The sequence below is a fragment of the Littorina saxatilis genome, linkage group LG5 (assembly GCF_037325665.1).
Source record: "Littorina saxatilis isolate snail1 linkage group LG5, US_GU_Lsax_2.0, whole genome shotgun sequence".
In the NCBI taxonomy this organism is placed as follows: Eukaryota; Metazoa; Mollusca; class Gastropoda; order Littorinimorpha; family Littorinidae; genus Littorina; species Littorina saxatilis.
The window spans coordinates 4,145,520-4,170,662 of NC_090249.1; the positions used below are offsets into that span (position 1 = coordinate 4,145,520).

General features: G+C 42.0%; 1 protein-coding gene across 3 annotated transcripts in view; it reads right to left on the reverse strand.

The window, feature by feature from the left end:
* Window positions 1–25,143, reverse strand: part of LOC138966113 (platelet binding protein GspB-like) — a 65,300-nt gene that overhangs the window by 18,174 nt on the left and 21,983 nt on the right. The window contains exons 11-23 of one of the 3 annotated variants that reach the window (XM_070338197.1): window positions 24,737–24,836; window positions 22,078–22,184; window positions 18,219–18,260; window positions 17,295–17,369; window positions 16,355–16,546; window positions 15,200–15,320; window positions 13,814–14,005; window positions 12,168–12,299; window positions 11,628–11,719; window positions 11,038–11,139; window positions 9,268–9,405; window positions 7,950–8,006; window positions 5,226–7,344 (exon numbers count right to left, since the gene is read on the reverse strand). In XM_070338197.1, coding sequence (XP_070194298.1) covers window positions 5,226–7,344; window positions 7,950–8,006; window positions 9,268–9,405; window positions 11,038–11,139; window positions 11,628–11,719; window positions 12,168–12,299; window positions 13,814–14,005; window positions 15,200–15,320; window positions 16,355–16,546; window positions 17,295–17,369; window positions 18,219–18,260; window positions 22,078–22,184; window positions 24,737–24,836 — 3,469 coding nt within the window. Of the gene's footprint in view, window positions 1–5,225; window positions 7,345–7,949; window positions 8,007–9,267; window positions 9,406–11,037; window positions 11,140–11,627; window positions 11,720–12,167; window positions 12,300–13,813; window positions 14,006–15,199; window positions 15,321–16,303; window positions 16,547–17,294; window positions 17,370–18,218; window positions 18,261–22,077; window positions 22,185–24,736; window positions 24,837–25,143 lie in introns of all 3 variants that reach the window. The other 2 variants (XM_070338196.1, XM_070338198.1) reach the window with 2 other exon arrangements.

A 25,143-nucleotide genomic window follows, 5' to 3' on the forward strand; every position in this document is an offset into this window, starting at 1 on the left:
AGGGGGTCCAGGGGGGCGTTGCCCCCCGGCCGAAAACGAATTTTTGCATTATACATTGTGATTTTGTGGCCTTTCCTGGCAAAAAAATACACTTTTTGTCACTATCATGCAGGTCAAAAAAATACCTTCAGATTCTAATGATATGGTAAAAAGGGTAAACAAAATCAAAACAATTCACAGAAGTAATCATTTTTCTTTTGTATCTTTTCACACTTGCATCTTCCAACACAACGACACAATTGATAACAATTAACATTGACAACAGCCAATTACTAAATGAAATAGAAACTGAACAACTGAACAACTGAAATAAAAGTTCGAAATATTTAATTATAAGAAGCAAACATTGCCAGACAGGCATTGAAATAAATGATGAAACAGAATGTCACACATGCAAACAGCATGATGTAGCACTGCACAAAGTAGCAACTAAGCAGTAGCATCTCTTATAGTGCAAAGTTCTCAAGGAAAAGCACTTGAGTTTCAAGCACCAAACTTATCACACAAGGTTTTAGTTTCATGAACTCCAACCAGTCCCATCGCCATTTGTTGGCTAGACCAGCATCAATAAGATCTGTCCATGCGTTTTCCGTCAAAACCGGTATCTTTGTCGCAGAAATCGTGTCACCACTTCATAATGCCTGCCAAAACGCGAGAACTTTTTTTTTATCGTGATGCAGAGCGAAAGCGAAGAAACCTCACCTATGGGGTTTACCGCATAGCAGTTCAAAAACGCGTTCCGCTTAAAAATTAAAAAAAAATTTTTTTTTTTTTTTTTTTTAAATAAAAATTGCGGATTGACGGAATTTCCGTCAGACTTATTTTCAGATTGACGGATTTCAGTCAATTGACGGGCTACTTTCACCCATGTAAACCAGATTATCTTATCAATCCAGCAATTAGAAATGGTTTATTGGTAAGAAATATTCGCTACTGCAGGTATACAGTAAAACCTGAGTCTAGCGGACCCTTGTTGTAACGGCCACCTGCTACATACGGACAGTTTATCATGGAACGAACACGATTTCAACTATAACTAACCTTTAACGGACGGACACCTGCCACTTATGGACGCGGACACGATTTTTCGGACCGTAGGAAGTGTAAACACTGTCACAAACGGACACTACGTACATGAAAATTTAAGTTTATTTTATTTAAGTAATTTTATTTAAGTTTTTACCTTGTGTTTTGTGTTGAAAAATAAATACATACTCCAGGATTGACAAAAAGTGTCTTGTACATTTTACGTGCTCTTTGTAAAATATTGCCCCGGCCCCTCCACCTGTGAAGAAAGGACACCTATCTAATAGGGACACCATTACCATACCCCAAGGGTGTCCTTTAGAGACAGGTTTTACTGTACCCCACTCCCTCCACACATCACCCCTTTTTGCCTGCTCCAGCTCCCATAGGGCCATATACAGATCCCTGAAACACCCGCCTTGCACCATGCTACTTAGGCCTAAAAAAAAATAGGTGTGGTTACGGTAACCCGACCTACCCTATTTTTAGGGGCCAATCCTATAACTTTTTATTACATTTGTCAAAACAAAAAAACAAAAAAACAAAAAAAACCAGTGCAAAAAACGCAATGAAAGCGAAAGCGCCCATGTCGCACACTTATTTCCCTGTCAAGTAGGTTTAATTTGTACACATTAGAAAAAAAAGTTTAAAAAAAAAAAAAGTGATTGCCTACCTTTGGCTATGTTACCGTAACCACACCTATTTTTTTTTTTTTTTGTGCCTTATGACGCATATCTATTTCCATTTCTACAAGCTTCCTGCGAGGTTTGAACATTTATAATTTTGGAAAACTCGCAGTGCTTACTTTTCTGAGATTTTTTGTATAGTTTGAAATTACTTGAGTTACGTTCCATGCCAAAGGAGGAAAAAGGGTTAAACACATCCCACCACCACCACCCTCTACATATGTTTCCTGTACCCTACTACTAACGACTAGCTAAATAAAACAAAACAAAACCATATATGCTCTGCATACCAGCACCTCAATTAAAGACACGCATTAGAGTAAAAGTATAAAACTATCAAAAGGGATGACCCAAAACGAAAAAGTCATGATATATATATATATATATATACAGAAACATGTACAATAATAAATAATAAGAATAAATTAAATGAACATACATAATAAACAATATTACAAAAATAATATAAAGATAAAATAAATAAATAAATAAAATAATATACAAAGACAGAAAAAAAAATGACCTCCCAAAATACACAAAAAACAGTGCTTGAAAAACTGGAGAGAAAAAACACCATAACATAAACCACACACCATCAAGCATGCTATATATACACACGTTCACAACCCACCAAGCCAACACCGAACCAAATGACAATTTCACAAAAAAAGCCATGAAAAATGGGAATCATAAAACTTAAAAGTATTAAAACACTGAAATTATTCACTAGGTACCAGTATGTACAGTACTTGATTCCACTGTGAATTTCCACTTAAAAATGTTATCCATGACAGCACACACGCACGTCTAACTGGTTGTGGTCCTTTGTGTTGCATACATCAATTCATGGCATTGTAAATACTGAATCACAAATATTTTATCACTATTCAATTTTCAAACCAATTTGCATTGGCTGTACACACTGTGTCATCAAAAACAGGCATCAATTTCCAAACACTTTTCTAGCCCCGATAAGAGAAACACTGTCCTGAATTTTCCCAGTGCATGTGTGCTTACTAAAAAAGGCGAATCCACAGTCAAACTTTGCAAAAACAGAAACAAGCTGATACTTGATGTATATGAACAGCAGGCTCATTGTTTTCCTCAAATAATTGTTACCAGAGTAAAAGTTCTTCCTGGAGTCATCTATTGCTGGGACACTACGTGATGCATACAGACTAGTTTGTGCACAACAAACCCACCAAGACTAACAGATGGAGCACAGTTTCATCAACAATGAGGTACAAACAAATGCCATCACATCAACAGACTTCATGTACCATGGTGTAAGTGAAATACAAAATCACTGTACATAACGCCAAAAAATCAACTTTTACAAATTCTTCTCGTGGGAAGAAAAACAATATCATGCTGACAGGTTTGACACATGTTGGGAAGCATGGAATGTAGGTATGTCACAAAGCAAAATTATACGAATCAAAGAAAACAGAATGAAAGGCAAAGCGCAGAAAACAAACGTAGTGAAAAGCTGCAGAATATAATGATTTACATTTAGATAACTAGGTCATAAAACAGAGAAAGCAAGAAACACGAAAAAATTACTCTTAAAAATAAAAGCCCCCAAAGAGGGACAAAATATATTAACGCTATTAAGAATAAAATATTTCTGGGACAAAAGTAAACATTTTCAGAAACCCCCACACAAAGAAAGAACAATAGCTTAATTATTATACACACTTCCTGTTATTTATCACTCTGGTGAAAATGTTCCCACTCCATGTAACATTTATCAAAGTGCAGAGTGTCTAATTCCTACATTACCCATCCTTGGTGACAAGTTCTAGCATAATCACACAGCCCTGAATGATCCCCTTTTTCTCACATGCACTAAGAGAATGCAGTGCAGGTCTCAAACTTACATGCACAGCTGAACTTTCAAACTGCAAGTCCTTTGCTGCTAGTGTAACTACTCTAAATTCATCTTTGTTTTGCTGCTAGTGTAACTACTCTAAATTCATCTTTGTGTTATAAGCGTTGCCAAAGCAACCAGTGTCTTGTGTGGATCTTCATGCAACACTACTGGTTGTTCACCACAAGCATGCACACTATATTCAAACCATGTCTATTCTTAACTTCCTAAACGCCCATATGCCAAAATTGCTATCACTGTATCAGTCAGTACCTGACTGTTATTATGACAAAACATTAAGCTCTGTATTGACTGAAATAACATATGTAGATTAAAAAAATTAAAAAACAATCTGCAGCAAAAAGACAGCAATTGTTTTTGAGAAAGGCCTGTGAAGTGTGTGCAATGCCTGCACAAATGGACATTAGCTTTTCACTATAATTTCACTTTTTTTCTCCCCCAGTGTTGTTTCCAGACAAAGAGGACCACAGGTCAGTTTCACCTGGACTGAAAATAGTTATAGGTGTAATTGTCTTGGCTACAAAAAAAATATGTTCAGTCAGAAAAGCTCATTCATGTCAAAACTATCGGACAATCAACCGCTCATTTGTCAGACTCAGAGCTATGCGCTAGATCAAACAAATTATACATCAATGGACTGGGAACAACACTGCCTTTTGTGCTTTGTTTAAATCTCCAGCTTTTGCTTTCGTGAAAGCAACTTAATCAATACCTTTTACCAACACCCTGTCTTAGTTCTTATCAATGTTATTTTGCTGTCAAGTTTAGTTGTCTTGTTGCTGGAGAAATACTTGCCTGAATGAATCACCGAGTTGAAATATATACATCAGTGAAACATTTAAACAGTGAAACAGTCTGTGATAGATCATAAAAACAGGCAACAACCAAAGCGTTGCACAGCCTCCTACTGCTGAAAAGTGCGTATGGTTGTAGTTTGCTTGACATTGCCTGGCCCAATGCTCACGTCAGGAGGCAGCCACTGTCTCATTTTTTTCTCTCTCATATAACTTAACAACAGACTGGTTGAGAAAATCAAAAAAGTGCCATCGTTTCACTGATAAAACTGATTTAAAAAGTTTTCAGAAAGAAGCATTAACATTGCGACTATAGCAAGAAAGCAAGGCACAATTAACATTACAGCTGGCGTCCAATGCACAAGTAAACATAATAAGACATAAAACCAAACTTTGTACAAATCATAAGTGTGAGTAAGCCACCATGCCATTTTTCAGCAAGGAGTTGTCTCAATGAAGTCTTGTACTTGTAACATAGGACGCTTCTCAGTCTAGCACTCGTAAGTAAGGTAACTCCTATTAGTTAAATTGAGGTGAGTATTCTTAGAAATAGTCATTTTACTTGTAAAAAATACATTGTTCAGCAAGGAGTTGTCTCAATGAACATGAGCAGTTGGGACATGTAAGCACTGGGGAGAATGCGTAAGCCACAAATTTTTGAACCATTACTTCAGATTATCCAAATAACCACATCAAGTTAGTGCCCATTACAGACTGTCTCACTGTTATATCTTCCCTGGTCCAATTAATGTTAGAAAAAAAACACTCATTAAACTGCAGATCAAAGCGTACTGGTCTCCAATCTCTTATCTGTGAAAAAGCACCTACCTTTCTGATTGCCGGCAACAAGGTGCTGCGGCTGGGGTACAGCACTGATAGGGATGCCGTTGACCATCGCCATCTGTACAGGGGTGGGGGCATCACCAGCCGCCGAGATGACGCTGGGTCCAATCATCTTGGCCACGCTGTGTTGGGTGTGGTTGAAGGGCACCAAACCGTTGGGCAACGTCACGACGTGGTGGTTGGTTGGAACTGGCTGCGGCAGGTGCGACTGGCTGCCGCTTCTGCTGCGCGATCGCGAGTATTTTCGGGGCCGAGAAGGGGCCTTGGGCTCCTGGGGGGCCTTGTAGCACGACGAGGTCGGGATGCTGTGCGTGATGACCGAGCCGAAGGTCATGGGGGCGGCAGGGTGGCCCACGGAGACGGGCACCATAGCGGCGGTGGTGGTGGCGGTGGTGGAGAAGGGGGCTGAGACCTCCACGCTGGTGGGGCGCCAGATTGGCTGTCTGGCACAGGGACGGGGAGCGCTGCCCCTGAGCAGGGACTGGATGACCATGGTCTGCTGTGCCTGTTGCATGGCTGTGTGCTGCTGGATCACCACGTGCTGCTCTGTCGTCAAGGGCGTTGATGTGGTGGGGACTGCCGGTCGTTGTGCTGCTGCCTGCTGCTTGCTGCTGCTGCTGGGTCTGCTGCTGGATGCAACAAGCTGCGTGCTACCTGGACCTGATGCTGTGCCCTTGCTCCTGCTGCTGCTGGTCATGTAAGGCTGGTACTGCGCTGCGTGATGTGACATGGGGGTGGAGGGGAGGAGGCGGCGGGTGGAGACACAGCTCCCGGACATGGCCCCCACGTCAATGGTCATGGTGACGGGGACGGACGGGAGGGGGAGCATGCCCACGCCCAGCCGGCCGCCCGGCGCCACAGATTGGTGGAAGACCGACGTGTCCTGGTAGGCGGCGCTACGTGAGCTGTAGGTCTGCACCAGGCGACTCATGGCAGCCGAGGACGACATGGAGCAGGGGAGATCCATGCCCTCCGTGCTGCTTTGGCTGCTGGGGCGACTGATGGGGGAGTAGTTGTTCTGCATGCGATGGCTTTCCACTGCCGCCGAGGTCAACACATCCCCGTTGGCTGGGGAGCTGTAGCTGGTCACTGTGCTTGAGCTGACCACAGGGGGGGTGGCTTGCTGCACAGGGGTCTCATGAAATCGGAGGAGGTCGTGTGCCAGGTTGAGACGCTCCTCCGCCCAGGGGCTGCTGGGTTTGCCCGAAGCTGAAGCCAATGAGGTGGTTGAGGGAGAGGGTGATGATGATACCGACGGGGATGATAATGCATTGCTGCCTGGGATTGTGGAATGAGGGTTGCCCCCCTTGCTCAGAGAGCCTGCGTCTGCTGCTGCAGGCCTCGCGTGCGATAGATTAATCCCGTTGAGACTCTTTCTCTTCTTGGCTCCGTTAACCACCTCTCTGGCTTCAGCCTTCACCACCGTCTGTGGGAGAATGTCAGAGTTCATGCTGCTGCTGGTGGAGGACGAAATATGGCCTACGGTGGCGGTCACTTCGTGTTTGATCGCTCCATTGGGAAGAGCCTTCGTCTTCTCCAACAGTCCTTTGATGCTGAGATCCGGAGGCTGGAACTTGGCTTCCTGTTTGATGCCAGCCACAATAGACTGCCCTGCTCGACTCAAGTCCCCGGCAACGGAGCTAGAGGGCGTGACAGGAGGGGTTGTCCCCGACATGGCAGCGATGCCGTCCATGCTTTCGGTCAGAGCGGCGGTCACTTCGCTCTTCAGCTTGTTGACCCTGCGGCCGTACGCCTCCAGGTTCTCCTTCATGTCCAGCTTTTCCTTCATCTTCTCGGTGCTGGGCGGCAGGGGGACAGGGGTGGCCGGGCTCCCTCCTGACTTGCGTTTGGTCCCCTTGGCTGACCCTGACTTGGGCTTGCTGCTGGTGGTTGTGGGGGTGGTGGTGGTGATGGTGGCAGGGGTGGAGGTGGCTGCAGCAGCAGCAGTGTCGGCAGCGATGAGCTGGTTGTTGATGATCTCCAGCCGCTGGATCTCTAGCTCCAGTTGGTTGGCCTGCTGCACCATGCGCTGGTTGTTGGTGTAGGCCGACAGCACCTCTCGCTTCAGGATGCGCTCTGTCTCCAGTGGGCGCACCACGCCATTCTGCTTGCACAACACAAGAGATGGAGCATTTTACAACACACATATAATCATCAGACATGGGAATTGAGATGAATGAAAAAGTCTGAAAGGGATCTATGACTCACACATAATGTAGACATTCTGGGCATGAAACATACAATTGCTCTGAAATCCCTGGGGTTCACAGAAAAAGTCTGATTTCAGCCAAAAGTCTAAAGACTCTCATGTGTGAATTATACAAGATCATTTCAGAACACACATATAATAGCAACACAATCAAAACCATTCTTTGCACAACAGAATTTAAGTACAATCAATGGAAAAGGAACAGTCCACCTTAGCATTGTCAATTAGGGAAGGAAACGATTTTGCTCTACAGTTTCAACCTACGAGGAACACCAAAGATAAGATTTGACTTTCTGTTTACTACTTTCTGAGAAGAACAGAGGGTTTGAATACTGCAATGAATCTGGATTAACAGTGTATTTTAGGGGTGTCGAAGTCAAATGAAACTGCATAGGAAATATGAACCAACAGAAATATCCTAGATTCAATTATGGCAGCAGCGACGGGCAGAATAAATTTCACAGAACATCTACATATAAACATGTTCTAAAATCCCTTACCTTTTTGTGGTTGTTGATAAGGCCATTCTGTTCAGATAGCAGTTTCTGTGCAGTGACCTGCAAGCAAGAAAGTATAGACTTGTGAGTATATACCAATACCATCTGTTCATGTACACACTTCTTAAATTAAGGCTTTCCTGCTGCAAGCCCAAGACTCTTCTTTAACGAAATGCCCAGCATCAAATATCTTTCTGCAGATAAGCCACAGAAACTAAAATCATGGTGGCTCAGTGTTCTATAGAAAGTAGAAATAGCAGAATGGGATTCATGAAAAAAAAGTGCATTTTGTGTGTTACACTTACAGAATAACTGCTCAAAGAAACTCAAACTCTGACAATGACTATGACATCAAATAATACACCTTTTAATTTTTACTGCCTATTCCCCTAAATTTTAAACATTACAATGTATTTAAATGACTGCACATTTTTCATTTAACAAACTAAATGAGAAAACATAACTCATATACATAAAACACCAAGGCGGAGTAGGTGCCAGGCATGCGCCAACATACACACACACCTCCCCACCCTAAACCACACACCTCCCCACACCAACCCACACACCTCCCCACCCTAAACCACACACCTCCCCACCCTAAACCACACACCTCCCCACATCAACCCACACACCTCCCCACCCTAAACCACACACTTCCCCACCCTAAACCACACCTCCCCACCCTAAACCACACACCTCCCCACATCTTGGCCCACCCCATACACACAGAGCCCCACACCAACCCTCATACACAGCCCCCCCCCCCCATACACATACACAGCCCCACACCAACCCTCATACTGTCATACACATCCCCCCCATACACACAGCCCCACACAAACCCTCATACACAGCCCCCCCCCCCCCCCCACATACACACACAGAGCCCCCCCCCTAAACACCAAGAGCAAACCGCACACATCCCTTGCCAAACTAGCCACACCTGTCAAGAAGTAGCAAAAACCAGCCAAGCCAACAAGCAAGCAAACAAGTCAGCACTGACTGACTACAAACACACGCAACCACACATCCACAACCACACCAACAGGCAGTGTCCCCAATTAACCCTGAGAAGTGACGTCACAACCTGAAACTAGAAGAGCAACCGTTTCCGATTCACTCATTAAACCTCAAACAGGCCAAAACACACACACTCACAGCTCCCCCTGGCACCCCCCCTCCCCCCCCCCCCAAACACACAGCTGCCACTACACTGTAACACACTGACCCCTCCCATGACACGATCCCGCACTAGCTACACAAAACAGCAGAAACCAGCCAAGCCAACAAGCAATCAAGCAAGCAAGCAAGTACTGACCAACTGCAGCTGCTCGGACTTGAGGCAGTGGATCTGCTGCTGCAGCTCTGATCGTCGTCGCTGCAGTTGGTGGTTCTGCTGCTTCATCAGGTGGTGCTGGCCCAACAGCTCTGATGGCGTGTTGGCCTCCACACCCAGCTGTGGGGCGCAAGACAAAACGTTTCCTTGTCACAGCTATGCTTATGTGATGGTTTTAGGTACAGCAGACCTGAGAACCCCTGTTTTGCACTTGAGTATTCTCAAACAAACTTGGTGTATTTTCAGAAAAATGAGCGTACTCCACACAGCATTTGAACCTCCATTCATACACGTAAAATTCCACTCGTGCAAAAAACACGTGTACGTGGGAGTTTCAGCCCACGAACGCAGAAGAAGAAGAAGAAGAAGAAGAACCTCCATGATTCAAACATGTTTCACAACAAAAGCTTCTTTCAATGTTCACTGACAAAAACTGTAATCGTGTGTCAAAATACTGGATCAGGTTCGGGATGCGCTTGAGAAGAAAAGTAGTCTTATAATTTTTCACGTCATATTTTTCTTCCATTGACCGTACTGATCGTATTCTAGACAATTAAGCGTACAAAATATGGCAAAATCGTATGGGTTCCCAGGTCTGGTATAGGTAGTAGGGACAATGAGTAGGCCTCGCTCCCCTCCTATTTCAAATTGTATTTGGGTCTGTTTATAATGCATGCAAATTTGGAACTTTTTGCTGGATGATACGTGACAGTAAATCTTGCTTTAGTCAAGGACCCCCTACACTGACACTCCCTAGGTTCTGTACGGCCTCTAGCCTGATGTGAAGGATAAACACACACATTACTAGATGATATGTGACAGTATGTTCTGCTTCAGTCAAGGACCCCCTACACTGACACTCCCTAGGTTCTGTACAGCCTCTAGCCTGATGTGAAGGATAAACACACACATTACTAGATATGTTACAGTATGTCCTGCTGAAGCCGAGAACCCCTACACGGACACTCCCTGTATTTGTGCAGCCTCTAGCACGATATGAAGGATAAACACGTACAGACCCTCGCACACAGACACACACACATACAACCCCCACCCCATATCTGACCATAACCTCAGGCCTATTGGAACTTGAGAGAACTCAGTGTTATGTACAATGTCTGATATCACGATGTCATTGTAGTCCTGTCTTTACCCTCACCCTATCCCCCCCCCTCCCCTCCACATAAGCACACACATACATAATGTTTGATATCATGTCATTGTAGTCCTGTCTCTTGCCTCGCCCTACCTCCTACCCCCACCCACCCCCCCACCCCCACCCCACCCCCCCTCGACATAAGCACACACATACACAGTCACACCCCTCTCAGTTTCTTGTTCTTATCTTTGAATACTCCAGAAAACATGACGAGAAAAAAACAAAGAAAGATAAAAATGTTTTTCTTTCTGTGAATGACCACAACATATCGATGTTGTCGTGGAGTTTTGGCATAACTGGATTCTTGGCGATTTTTTATGTTTTTGTGTTTCAGACTAAGTAAATCATTCTCCATGAGAAATATTCTCTTAAATACGATTGACAATGCATGATTTAACATTCTTTTATCCATTCTTTTATCTTTGTACCAGGGACGACTATAAACATTATTTCACAGTTAAAATGATCAGTTTAGTCCTTCTCCTGAAACGAGTTACGCCAACATTCCACGACAACGTCGACATAATCTTGTTCCTCTTAAGGTACACAACAAGCTTAACGACCGACTGCTATAACTCAAAATGTCCCCTCACCTCTCCGATGCGTTTCTTGATCAACTCCACGCTGTTTTTCTGCAGGTCGCTGATCTCTTTCTCATACATGGCCTCCTTATTCCGCAGTTCATGGTGACGCTCCTATCAACAACACACACACACTATTGTGCAATTTCTTTATTCGGTGCCGTCACTTTCTTAAACCAAAGCTAAAACTAAGACATACACAGGTCTGTCACAATGTAAATAGCCACTACTTAAGAAATCATTAAAAACATTTTTTGGGGGGTCTCCCGCCAAGCAAATATAAACATCATTGAATAAGACAAAAAAAGCATGACGAGTTTGAGCTACCAAAACTAATACCCAGGAAAGGATGAAATGAATTGACAAGTCTTTGGCATAGTCCCAAATTCACCCCCTGGAAGTGACGTCACACGTACTGACAGAAGAGCGACCGTTTGAGATTCATTCAGTTGGACAGTGAACCTCAGACAGGGCTATATCGGGTTATTGCAAAGTCTTTTTTATTTTGTACAAAATCCTCTGGTGGAAATGTCACAAAACTACTCCATAATGCTGAGCAGCTTGGAAGGCTAACGAGTAAAAGTACAAGTCAGTTTACTTACCAGCTCAAGATCCCGCTGATGCTGTACTTTGTCAATGTATTCATTCGTCTGCATCAAACTCAGATACGCCAACAGCCTTTTGCGGCAGATATCTGTCATAAAAAGCAGAATCAATGTATTCATTCGTCTGCATCAAACTCAGATACGCCAACAGCCTTTTGCGGCAGATATCCGACAGAAAAACTAGAATCAATGCAAATCAGATATACAGAGAAACTGCTGACATCCACAAATCCTCTGCAAAGATAAATGGTGCACCTAGCTAGCACAGTGTCTTCAGCACAATTTATTAACGCAATGCTGCGTACTATGTATCCCAGCCTGCAACTTAGCAGTATGTCAGCCACCATATATCAAGACTTTACCAGCGAAAAACGAACATGCAAAAATGAATGCTTAGCTTGATGACTATGATAGTGCTGTCTGGGAGGAACACTGACCGTCTTAATCTGTGTAAAATGTCATGTTTTGGTCAAAAATACAAATAATGTTTAGTATAATACAGCAGGTATTTTACTGCAGCGAGAGTATGACACCTACCCAGCCACTGGTCGACGGCAGGCATCATCATGTCCAGGGAGCGTACAGTCTTTCTCTGGGTGGACGCTTTGAATGGCCCGCCCGCCAAGGCTGCCATACGACGGTCATTGTATTTCGTGCTGTCTTCCACACCTGTGGTACACATGGCATAGTTAAAATACACCTGTATTCCCACTCTTTCATTTTCTGGAAACAGGATGCTATCTTTCATACATATTTACATTGCAACTGAAATACATTGAATTTTTTAACAAGCAAAAATGTTCTCCTTGACACATGTCTGCATTTCAAATTTTCCAAAAACTACAAGTTTTTTTTTTCTTAGAACATGTCTGCATTTCCACTCTTTCAAAATTTGGTGCAGGCAACACATGTTCTCTCAACTTCAGCTACCCACTGAGAGCAGCTAGTGTTTGAAGTAGACTGTGCATTGCATGTGAAACAAACATTCACAGGTAGCAAGATGTTATTCCCAGTCACATTTTTATTTGCTATGTTGTGCAAGCATACATGTCTGACAGGAGATCAAGCAGCTTGGCTCCGAATTCCTCACATTGCCATTATTCAGCGGCAATACTTTCAGTGCCAACAATCCAGCCTGGCTCCCCGTCAAAAGGTTACACTTCTCTGATTCAACACTCAAGCAATGATTCACAGGACAAAACAGGATTACACAAACACTGACAGTAACTGTTTTCTGATGTTTTTTTTTTTCTTTCTGATTTTTTTGTGCTTTTTTCTTTTTATATTTAGTCAAGTTTTGACTAAATATTTTAACATCGAGGGGGAATCGAAACGAGGGTCGTGGTGTATGTGCGTATGTGTGTGTGTGCGTGCGTGTGTGTGTGTGTGTGTGTGTGTAGAGCGATTCAGACTAAACTACAGGACCGATCTTTATGAAATTTGACATGAGAGTTTCTGGGTATGAAATCTCGGAACGTTTTTTTCATTTTTTTGATAAATGTCTTTGATGACGTCATATCCGGCTTTTCGTGAAAGTTGAGGCGGCACTGTCACGCCCTCATTTTTCAACCAAATTGGTTGAAATTTTGGTCAAGTACTCTTCGACGAAGCCCGGGGTTCGGTATTGCATTTCAGCTTGGTGGCTTAAAAATTAATTAATGACTTTGGTCATTAAAAATCTGAAAATTGTAAAAAAAAATAAAAAATTATAAAACGATCCAAATTTACGTTTATCTTATTCTCCATCATTTGCTGATTCCAAAAACATATAAATATGTTATATTCGGATTAAAAACAAGCTCTGAAAATTAAATATATAAAAATTATTATCAAATTTTTTTTTTCGAAATCAATTTAAAAACACTTTCATCTTATTCCTTGTCGGTTCCTGATTCCAAAAATATATAGATATGATATGTTTGGATTAAAAACACGCTCAGAAAGTTAAAACGAAGAGAGGTACAGAAAAGCGTGCTATGCAGCATAGCGTAACCACTACCCCGCTCTTCTTGTCAATTTCACTGCCTATGCCGTGAGCGGTGGACCACGAGTATACGGTCTTGCTGCGTTGCATTGCGTTCAGTTTCATTCTGTGAGTTCGACAGCTACTTGACTAAATATCGTATTTTCGCCTTACGCGACTTGTTTTTTTTCTCCACAACACAAATGGTTTTTTATCTAACCTTGTCCAGTGGTGGATAGCACGGTGTGCGTGTGAAGCAGGTTGAGACTGTCCAAGGACAAGGCCGGGGGCTTGGCGACCTTGACCTGTTTCTTGGTGACCTTGACCCCTGTAGGCAACTCCTCGGCCGAGTTGGTTCCCCTATCCTGCGCTGCCTGCTGTGCTACTGCCACTGCTACTCTCCGTACTCGCACTGTAAACATCGACACCAGTTAAATATTGAAACACAGAGAAATGTTGCTACTTCTTTTTTTTTATATTTAGTCAAGTTTTGACTAAATATTTTAACATCGAGGGGGAATCGAAACGAGGGTCGTGGTGTATGTGCGTGTGTGTGTGCGTGTGTGTGTGTGTCTGTGTGTGTGTGTGTGTGTGTAGAGCGATTCAGACTAAACTACTGGACCGATCTTTATGAAATTTGACATGAGAGTTCCTGGGTATGAAATCCCCGAACGTTTTTTTCATTTTTTTGATAAATGTCTTTGATGACGTCATATCCGGCTTTTCGTGAAAGTTGAGGCGGCACTGTCACGCCCTCATTTTTCAACCAAATTGGTTGAAATTTTGGTCAAGTACTCTTCGACGAAGCCCGGGGTTCGGTATTGCATTTCAGCTTGGTGGCTTAAAAATTAATTAATGACTTTGGTCATTAAAAATCTGAAAATTGTAAAAAAAAATAAAAATTTATAAAACGATCCAAATTTACGTTTATCTTATTCTCCATCATTTGCTGATTCCAAAAACATATAAATATGTTATATTCGGATTAAAAACAAGCTCTGAAAATTAAATATATAAAAATTATTATCAAATTTTTTTTTCCGAAATCAATTTAAAAACACTTTCATCTTATTCCTTGTCGGTTCCTGATTCCAAAAATATATAGATATGATATGTTTGGATTAAAAACACGCTCAGAAAGTTAAAACAAAGAGAGGTACAGAAAAGCGTGCTATCCTTCTCAGCGCAACGAATACCCCGCTCTTCTTGTCAATTCCACGTGCACTGCCTTTGCCACGGGCGGTGGAGTGACGATGCTACGAGTATACGGTCGTGCTGCGTTGCGTTGCGTTCAGTTTCATTCTGTGAGTTCGACAACTACTTGACTAAATATTGTATTTTCGCCTTACGCGACTTGTTTACATTTTCTGCATACTTCAAGCTAAAGAGTTACAATTTTTACTCAATAACCAGTGACTGCAAGAAGGTAATGGAACGTTTTAATTTTTAACAAAACAATAAAATGTCACCAATCTCAGGCAAGTCAACAACCTTCAAAGTTGTTGGTCATTTTTACCCTTGCCCAATTTACAAACAAACAAACAGACTCCTGTGTAAATCACCATCAGCTCATACCAATAAATTACAGTGCAGTACGTATACTCACGTTTCTTCTTAAACTTGTTGTTCTTTTTCTTCTGGATGGTGCCGTTCTTGATCCTCTTCAGCGACTTCTTCTTTAAGCGCTGTTTCCACAGCACGCTCTTCTCCAGGTCCGTGTTGTTGGCCTGAGAAAAACAAATAACTGGTAAATTCCAAAATCTACAAAGGCCAAGACCCCTCTCTTATCCCTCCATTAGAACAAGCAAAATGCACAATGAGTGACTGTCCTGACTTCCGCTAGTCTGCTAACAGTTTTACAGTCTCTCTTGAGTTCTCACTGATTTTTATACCCAGTCCTACAAATATCATTCAAAAATTCTTCAAAGAATCACTGGACGCTTACAAAAAGAGGTGGAACAAAAATAAGAATTGTATTGTCAGAGAAAAATGAATGAAAATAAGTCAAACCCCTGCACTGAGTACACTACCAAAGGGTCACACAAAGTATGTGTTTGCAGTGTTTTATCAAACCCCTGCACTGAGTACACTACCAAAGGGTCACACAAAGTATGTGTTTGCAGTGTTTTATCAAACCGTGATCTGATTAACAAAGGGAAGTAAGAGCTCTCAATTTTTTTCATTTTTTTTCTCATTACTTTATTGTCCCATTGCTGGAAAAGTCGGGTCGCTTCCTCCCAGTGGAAAGCTAGCAGCAACGGAGTCGCGCTACCCAGGTGTCTGCGTGTTTAGGTGTATTCAGCCACCTGCACTTATGGCAGAATGACCAAGGTCTTTTACGTGCCATTGTGGTGACACGGGGGTGGGACATGGCTTCCGTCTCTGGGTCTGCACGTAAAGATGACCCGTGTCCGTCCCGGCCTGGATTCGAACCTGCGTCCCTAGGGATCACAAGTCCAGTGCTCTACCCACTGAGCTACCAGGCCCCCAATTGCCCCCATAAGACATGTGTAATAGAATAAATGAGAATTATTGGGAACCAGTGTCCTGGCACCTGAGCCAGTCTCCTGGCTTCTGAGAGAATAACAAGCATTGCTATGAACAAGCAACTTTTAAGATTCTGTCCCACACTGCTGCCAATAAGGTAATCAAATCTACAACTAAGAAATCTACAGTGGTAAGAGAAATGGAAGAAAATCCATCCCCGTACCGAGCTCTCATTATCGTTTTGAGACTCGCTTCCGGAGCTGGGGCGGTTTACCCATTCGGTCCATTTCCGCCGGGTGGTGGGTCCCATGACGCTGCTGTCGTCCTCGGCGCTGTTGACGGTGTTGCTGTTGTCGTCACTCATGGTGTTGGTGATGGTGCTGGCATTGCTGGCACTGTCGAAGTCCAGCGCCTTGGCCGCCTGGTAGGTGTGGTCGCCGCCGCATCGCCTCAGCCGGGAGTTCTCCTGTGGAACAACGTCACAACATGGTCATTCAGTTTCTATTTTGTTGTAACAACGTCACAACATGGTCATTCAGTTTCTGTTTTGTTGTAACAACGTCACAACACAGTCAATCACTACGTCACAACATGGTCATTCAGTTTCTGTTTTGTTGTAACAACGTCACAACACAGTCAATCACTACGTCACAACTCTGCAATTCAGTTTCTATTCTGTTGTAACAACGTCACAACACAGTCAATCACTACGTCACAACTCTGTTTCTGGTTTGTTGTAACAACCTCACAACTCTGTAATTCTGTTTTGTTGTTACGTCACAACACAGTCAATCACTACGTCACAACTCTGTAACTCTGTTTTGGTTTGTTGTAACAACGTCACAACTCTGTACTTCTGTTTCTGTTTTGTTGTAACAACGTCACAACACAGTCAATCACTACGTCACAACTCTGTAACTCTGTTTCTGGTTTGTTGTAACAACGTCACAACACAGTCATTCACTACGTCACAACACTGTCATTCAGTTTTTGTTTGGATGTAACGTCACAATACAGTCATTCAGTTTCTGTTTTGTTGTAACAATGTCACAACACAGTCATTCAGTTTCTGTTTTGTTTTACAGGGGATACCCCTCCTTATTTCCCCCTCAAACCGTACACTTATCTCAAACACACTCTGATCCACACGTATGCTGTGTCTCTGACAATTATGCGGAGCATCTGATGGGACCCCCAAACACACAGATACTAACCTTGTCCTTCAACGAAGCGATGGATTTCTTGTCCATGATTCTTCCTCTGCGGTCTCTCCTCGGCTCATCAATCAACTGAAGAACCACAAAAAAACAATGCTGCTTAGTTCATGACTTTACGCAAGCTTACCCTTTTTTTTTTTTAGCAAGTCACTAAATTCACTTCTGCCTTTCATTAAAAAATTTTCACATCTTTAGACAAAGTTGCACTGTATTTAAGTTTGGTTCTTCTTCAGTTTCGCATATAAATTTTCATCAACAAACAATCTTATTTCTGAAACAGACATTTACGGTTTTTCATTTTAGTTCTGAAACCTACCAATTATCGTCTTAAGTTATTGATATGCAATATGCATATCACTCAATGCTTGCTGCATCAGAAGATCTGTGCTAAAAATTCACAGTTAAGCAATGCGACTGTGAAGATGCCGTCAGCTGAAGCATTGTTTTGATGTTTCCATAGATCTGTTTCTAGCAAGAGTCAATATTTCTTCATTAGTTTCAGGTAAAGAAATCAATGTGTGCATGCACTCTATGCAAAAAGCTACTGATAAATCATTAAATGTGATACTTTTGTATTCGATCATTACTGAATTTTTCAATTTGAGATATTCACGTATTGAATTGTAACCTATACTGCCGTATGAAATATCCTTTTCTACATTATTATTTACTATTGTATTGTCTGGCATCATCAGTTCTTACAGACCAATTTATACACACACATGCGCATCTTTGACAAATTGCTTGATCACAGAACCACAGGTACACAAACAAACACAGACAGACGGACAGCCATGACTGACCGATGGATGGAAGGGTATTTTGACGGACCCACAGACAGACAGACAGACACACAAACGAACACCTCTTAATATACACACACAAAGATCAAATAAAATAAATAAATAAATACAAACTTACTGCTGCCTTTGGATTTTTCAGCCTTTGGAAGTATTTCTCTAACTGCACAAAGCAACATGTGAGAAATCCATCAGTTTTAAGTCTAGACCGTGGATACATTTCAACATGAGCGCGCGGCCAAGTCAATTGTTTGCAAAATACCACACCTCCCAACACCTTCAAACTGACTGGCCTCTGCCACCAGGCTTCTCACCTCTGATTTTAAATCGCTTTCAACCATACAACGTCAGGTGACTGTAAAAGAAAACGTTAAAAACCAAAATCCGCAAAGCAAGATGAACAGTGTAAATATACTTACTGACCGGGGTGGGCTAGAAAAAAAGATGAATTAGTCATAACCAGACCAATCATGCCTTCTTCGTGCAAGTGACTTAGTTGTGCAGGGCAACCATCAACCACACAGTTCATGAAAAAAAACACTACCATTAAAAGACTAGCTTTTTTTCCTCTTTTTACATTTAGTCAAGTTTTGACTAAATGTTTTAACGTAGAGGGGGGAATCGAGACGAGGGTTGTGGTGTATGTGTGTGTGTGTGTCTGTCTGTCTGTCTGTGTGTGTGTGTAGAGCGATTCAGACTAAACTACTGGGCCGATCTTTATGAAATTTGACATGAGAGTTCCTGGGTTTGATATCCCCGGACGTTTTTTTCATTTTTTCGATAAATACCTTTGATGACGTCATATCCGGCTTTTTGTAAAAGTTGAGGCGGCACTGTCACACCCTCATTATTCAATCAAATTGATTGAAATTTTGGCAAAGCAATCTTCGACGAAGCCCGGGGTTTGGTATTGCATTTCAGCTTGGTGGCTTAAAAACTAATGAGTGAGTTTGGTCATTAAAAATCGGAAACTTGTAATTAAAATTATTTTTTTATTAAACGATCCAAAAACAATTTCATCTTATTCTTCGTCATTTTCTGATTCCAAAAACATATACATATGTTATATTTGGATTAAAAACAAGCTCTGAAAATTAAAAATATAAAAATTATGATCAAAATTAAATTTTCGAAATCGTTTTAAAAACTATTTCATCTTATTCCTTGTCGGTTCCTGATTCCAAAAACATATAGATATATGTTTGGATTAAAAACACGCTCAGAAAGTTAAAACGAAGAGAGGTACAGAAGAGCGTGTTATCCTTCTCAGCGCAACTACTCCCCCGCTCTTCTTGTCAATTTCACTGCCTTTGCCGTGAGCGGTGGACTGACGATGCTACGAGTATATGGTCTTGCTGCGTTGCATTGCGTTCAGTTTCATTCTGTGAGTTCGACAGCTACTTGACTAAATGTTGTATTTTCGCCTTACGCGACTTGTTGTTGTTGTTGCTTCTTTCACTTGCCTGACTGACAAGTTTTGATGTCCCTGATCCTTCAAACCTCCTTCTCTCATCTTGTGATCTCTGTCTGTTAAGTTCACTGTTGTCTTTGAAACGTAACGCACCTTTTTTTTCTTTTTTTTTTTTTACTTGAAGAAGGCATGAATGGCCTGACCAAGGTAAGCAGCATACTGTTGTTTTTAGCCGTGACAGTAACATCTTACGCTGAAAAAAAAGTCATTAAGTGCTGTGCATTGCTGCACTCTGCTCAAAATCCCTGCGATTCCATACATCATGTCCTGTAGGGTTTAGCTCAGATCTTAACACCATACACTGCTGCACTCTGTTCAAAATCCCCGCACTTCCATACATCATGTCCAGTTGGGTTTAGCTGTCATCTTAACACCATACACTGGAGAGAAAAAAAAAGAACAGAGTGCTGAATACTGTTGTGAACTGTTGCACACTGTGCAAAACCACTTTGTTTCCCTGCCAATGCTTCATCAGTGGTTCCTTAGATCAGAATCCCCATTTCATTCAGAGATGCGGCTGACAAGCTGTCATCATTTGAAGCACCATTTTTTTTTAAATGTTCAAGCTGCATACAACAAACAACAAACATGTCTAATAGACCAAAAATACACTTAACGTGACAGCACTAAAGCAGAGAGATAACCATGGATGGAAACATCCCACAATAACAATCACTTCAATCAACTTCATGAAATCGCTCACTGATCCAGGCATGGGAATCTGTCATCAAGCAAAACAAACATCCCCACCAAGCTTGTCTAAGTCATTAAGACTCAAAAATCGAAGTTTTTGTAACAAAGGCATAAAAAAGAATCTGTTCTTTCGCATGTACAGCTGGGTATTGTCCTTTTTCCTGAAAAAAAAAAATAAGACAAAAAATGTGTAGACCCACACATTCGGACAGGGCCTAGAAGATAACTGACAGTTCCCATGCCTGTGTAATATACATACATTGTTAAGGATTTGTAGCATTGGTTCTTTGGGTCAGAACCCACAGATCACAATGAAAGTGACTGTCATCAGGAGAAGAGAAGTTCTGCACACTCTTCAAACATTGCCACACATGCACTCAAAACACCTTTTTTTTTCTCTTTCTTTCTTTTCAACACAATACCATGGTCCAATGGATCCAGAATCGCCACTTCCCAATTAGCCCTTTCTTTATTTTCCTCAAATTTATACTGCACCTAGAAACCCGCGATGAACTGTCAAGTCGAATGTGCAATAACGGCTTCTCCTGATTCAAACCTTTTCGATGAAACATTTAATTTTAAGGGTGTACTGTTGAAGAGAACCATGCGATACATCTGTCTGCATGATTGCTCGCACAATAAGGCCTTTTGTCAAAAGATATTTGAGAAAAGCGTTTAAGCGATGTTTGACCATTGCCTGTGTAGTTTGGAAATCTGCTCCAGCTAAAGCATAGGCGCCTTCTTTACCCCGGCTCAGCCTTTAAACCATCTGAAATATACGTCCTTTGCTAGAATACTGCACAAACTGAAACGTGGTCTTTTGAGAAAAAAATGTCAGACAAAAAAGTGGCTGAGGAAGCAGAGATTTGGGACTTTAGCAACAAGACAGCCCTTCGAGCGTCATCATCTTGCTTTAAAACACACCTGATCCTGTTGGGAAAAACTTCCCTCTGCTACAAAAAACCATGGAACCAGACTGTGACAAGTTTGTCGGAAAATGCACTTACAAAAGAGAGTAACACACCTTAGTAACCTTGGATTAGTGAAACACACACCTTAAAAGGGGTCATCAAGTCACAACAACATAGACGGCTGTTTTGAGATTAATGGTGTAGATTTACCACAGCAGCAAAAATTTGTGAAAGCACAAACTTTATTTGCGAAAAATAATATGCATGACACCCTACGTACATGTACTACCATCAACATCTTGGATTCGTTTTCAAGAAACTTATGCAATGCACGATACTCCGAGTCACAGAAACTTTTGTTTCCCTGTCAGATAAATGCTGTCTTGAGACCAAGCATTCAATCTGGACATTCTTTCTACAATACAAATTACACACCTTAAAAGATTAAAATAAAAGTTTATGTCATTTTGACTTGATGCTCCCTGTAGGTTTTACATGGTGGACAAATCCAGGACAAAATGTTAGCAAACAGTTATAAAAAAAACACACAGTAGTATACACACGTGTTAACATTTTTATTCAAAGGTATAAGTTGACAGGTCTACGCTTTTCTCTGCAACGCTGCTGATCGTCTTTGAAAATGGATTTGTTCAACTTAAGTCATACACAAGGAAAAAAAGGTTGCAGGGTTCAAAATAGACGGAGCACGTGTTTCCAACAGACCTCGCGCTAGTGATTGGTCCATCCTTCGTTTGTCGGAGGTATTGCAAGAAAAGGTCACTCTCACACAACCCATACAAACTCAATAAAGTTATTTTTGGAATTCGTCTACTGATGTGAAACCTCGTGCCTTGCAAGCCCCACATTAGAGTAGTGAAAAAGACATGATGACAGAAGGTACTGACCAGTGTTCTATCGATGGTGTGGATGTAGTATGCGAATGCTTTGCCCGTCCACGACACTGCGCCACTCAGCGGTGACAGCTCCTGGACTTGCATGATGGAACCAATGTCTGAAAATGAAATAAAGTTCAGACATGGGATTTAGAAAAAGTGATAATTAAGGAAAAAGAAGGTGGGAGTCTGGGGGCCGCAGAAAGTCGGGGTCTGGGGGCTTTGCCCCCAGAAGCTGAAGGTTTTTAGTGTTTTAGACACACAAAAATGGCCCTGAAATGCATATTTGAACTTAATCATAGCCCCCCCCCCCCCTTTCTCTTCCTTCCCATGTTTCTCAAATTAATTTTATACTAAGACTCAAAATAAGGAGGAGAAAGAGAGAGAGAGAGAGAGAGAGAGAGAGAGAGAGAGAGAGAGAGAGAGAGAGAGAGAGAGAGAGAGAGAGAGAGAGAAAGAGAGAGAGAGAGAGAGAGAGAGAGAGAGAGAGAGAGAGAGAGAGAGAGAGAGAGAGAGAGAGAGAGAGAGAGAGAGAGGCGGGGTGTGACGGTGTGGTTTCAATGTTCTTACCTTGTCGGTGCCAAACGACCCCAGTGACTGATTACCCGACTGGGTTTTCAGGATAGTCAGGTGCTTGTTGCTTTTCAAGTGGCTTTTGAGGGCAGTCTTTCCATTGGACCCGTAGTTGATAACATTAACATCGTTGCACAAAGTGCACTGAGCTTTTCCCGGCAAGTTGATTTTAGCAAAAGCATCGCCAACTTTCAGTTTCACGTCTTGTGTCTTCTGGCCTTTCTCGTCTTTCCAGCTCAATGATACAACTTCATCGAGCCAGTCGAATCTCCAGAGATTTTTCTTGTACTTCTGCTGGTCAATTTCCCGGGCTAGAACGGTTTCGTCTCGCTTTAGCTTCCTCATCATTTTGGCAGGTGGCTCGAAGCGATGTAAAAATGGCGCCGAATCATTCTCATACGGTATGCTTATACTGAATCCCCGATAGCTACGTTGAAACGGTGACTGTAGGAGACAAAGAGCGCGTTCCCATACGGATCGACCAGCAACAGTCTGACCGTTTTAGGAACCAACCGTTCAAGAATAGTATGGAATGGAGCGTCGCGATCAGCGGACCGGCCGAAAAACTTGGGTCTATACCTACATATACCCCAACATTTTCTCAGCGGATTTGCACGAATCTCAAGAATGATCCCTGGAGCCTACAAATTTACGGAATTCCGTATATTTACGGAAGAATCCCATGTCTGAAAGTTAATAACACTTGATCAGGCGTGTGAACTTGGATACATGCTAAAGTCAAAAAGAGATCAAAGAGTCCAAAATAGTGATGGAATCTTTGGTCTAAATCTCCGACACGGCTCTGTAATTTGGCCTTTGGAGCTCACAAAAACGTCTGACCTCAACCACACATCTGAATATTGTCATGTGTGCTTACCGCAGAAATTAAAAGTTACGATAACAATGAGCACCTGGTTTGCACTCCCAAAATTCTCCTTGACTGGGTGGCCAAGTGGTAACGCACTTGCGCTCGGAAGCGAGTTCGACCCTGGGTCAGGGCGTTAGCAATTTTCTTCCCCCTTTCCTAACCTAGGTGGTGGGTTCAAGGGCTAGTCTTTCGGATGAGACGAAAAACCGAGGTCCCTTCGTTGTACACTACATTGGGGTGTGCACGTTAAAGATCCCACGATTGACAAAAGGGTCTTTCCTGGCAAAATTGTATAGGAATAGATAAAAATGTCCACCAAAATACCCGTGTGACTTGGAATAATAGGCTGTGAAAAGTAGGATATGCGCCGAAATGGCTGCGATCTGCTGGCCAATGTGAATGCGTGATGTATTGTGTAAAAAAAATTCCATCTCGCACGGCATAAATAAATCCCTGCGCCTTGAATATGTGCGCAATATAAATTGCATAAAATAAAAATAAAAAAATAAAAAAATAAATCCCTGCGCTTAGAACTGTACCCACGGAATACGCGCGATATAAGCCTCATATTGATTGATTGATTGAACTAACTTTTACAACAAGTCACTGATACTGGTGCTCTACGGTATATTCAGAGTCAACAGGTCATCTGTGTCCTAAGCGAGAGCAGGACTGCTTCAGTAGAGCACTGATACAGCTTTCAAATTCCCATTAAAGCTATGACAAAGCTATGACAGGAATATAACATGTAATATAAATAGTCACTTCACCTGAGCAATGTACACACAGTCACTTCATCTGAGCCTGCGAACGCCAAGAAGAAGAAGAAGACTTCACCTGAGCAATGTACACATACATACACACACACACACACACACACACACACAGTGACACACACACACAGTGACACACAGACAGTGACACACACAGACAGTGACACACACAGACAGTGACACACACAGACAGTGACACACACAGACAGTGACACACACACAGTGACACACATAGTGACACACACAGTGACACACACAGTGACACACACAGTGACACACACAGTGACACACAAACACAGTGACACACACACACACACACACACACACAGTGACACACAAACACACACACACACACACACACACACACACACACACACATTCTTCCTCCCCCTTACTTTTCCCCTGATTGTACATGTATAAATAAGTCTTGCCAATTTTTCAGATAGGAGGCACTTACCACTGAGGTTGCGATCAGTGATTCTGAAGTTGAGTGGACAGAATGCTTTGGAGGACACAATTTTAGCACCCTCCTTCATGTTGGAAAACATGCTCTTTAACTGCAAATGAAAACAAACAACAAACTCAATGATCTTTTTTTTAAAAATTTTAATCTTAATGTAAGGAAGTTTTTTGGGGCGTATTTGAAAATTAACAAAATTCCAAGGCACTAATAAGTTATGTGAATTATTTGATTGTGATAGCCACAATGTGTGTTGGTATTTATAGATATGGTTCCCCTCTGGATATTGTATGCATTTTTTTGAGAGGGAATTGTTATATATAGAAAAGTTGTTTAAAATACATTTAGATTAGTACGTATTGTTAATGATATAGGTATATTTAAAATAGAAACATTGATACAAT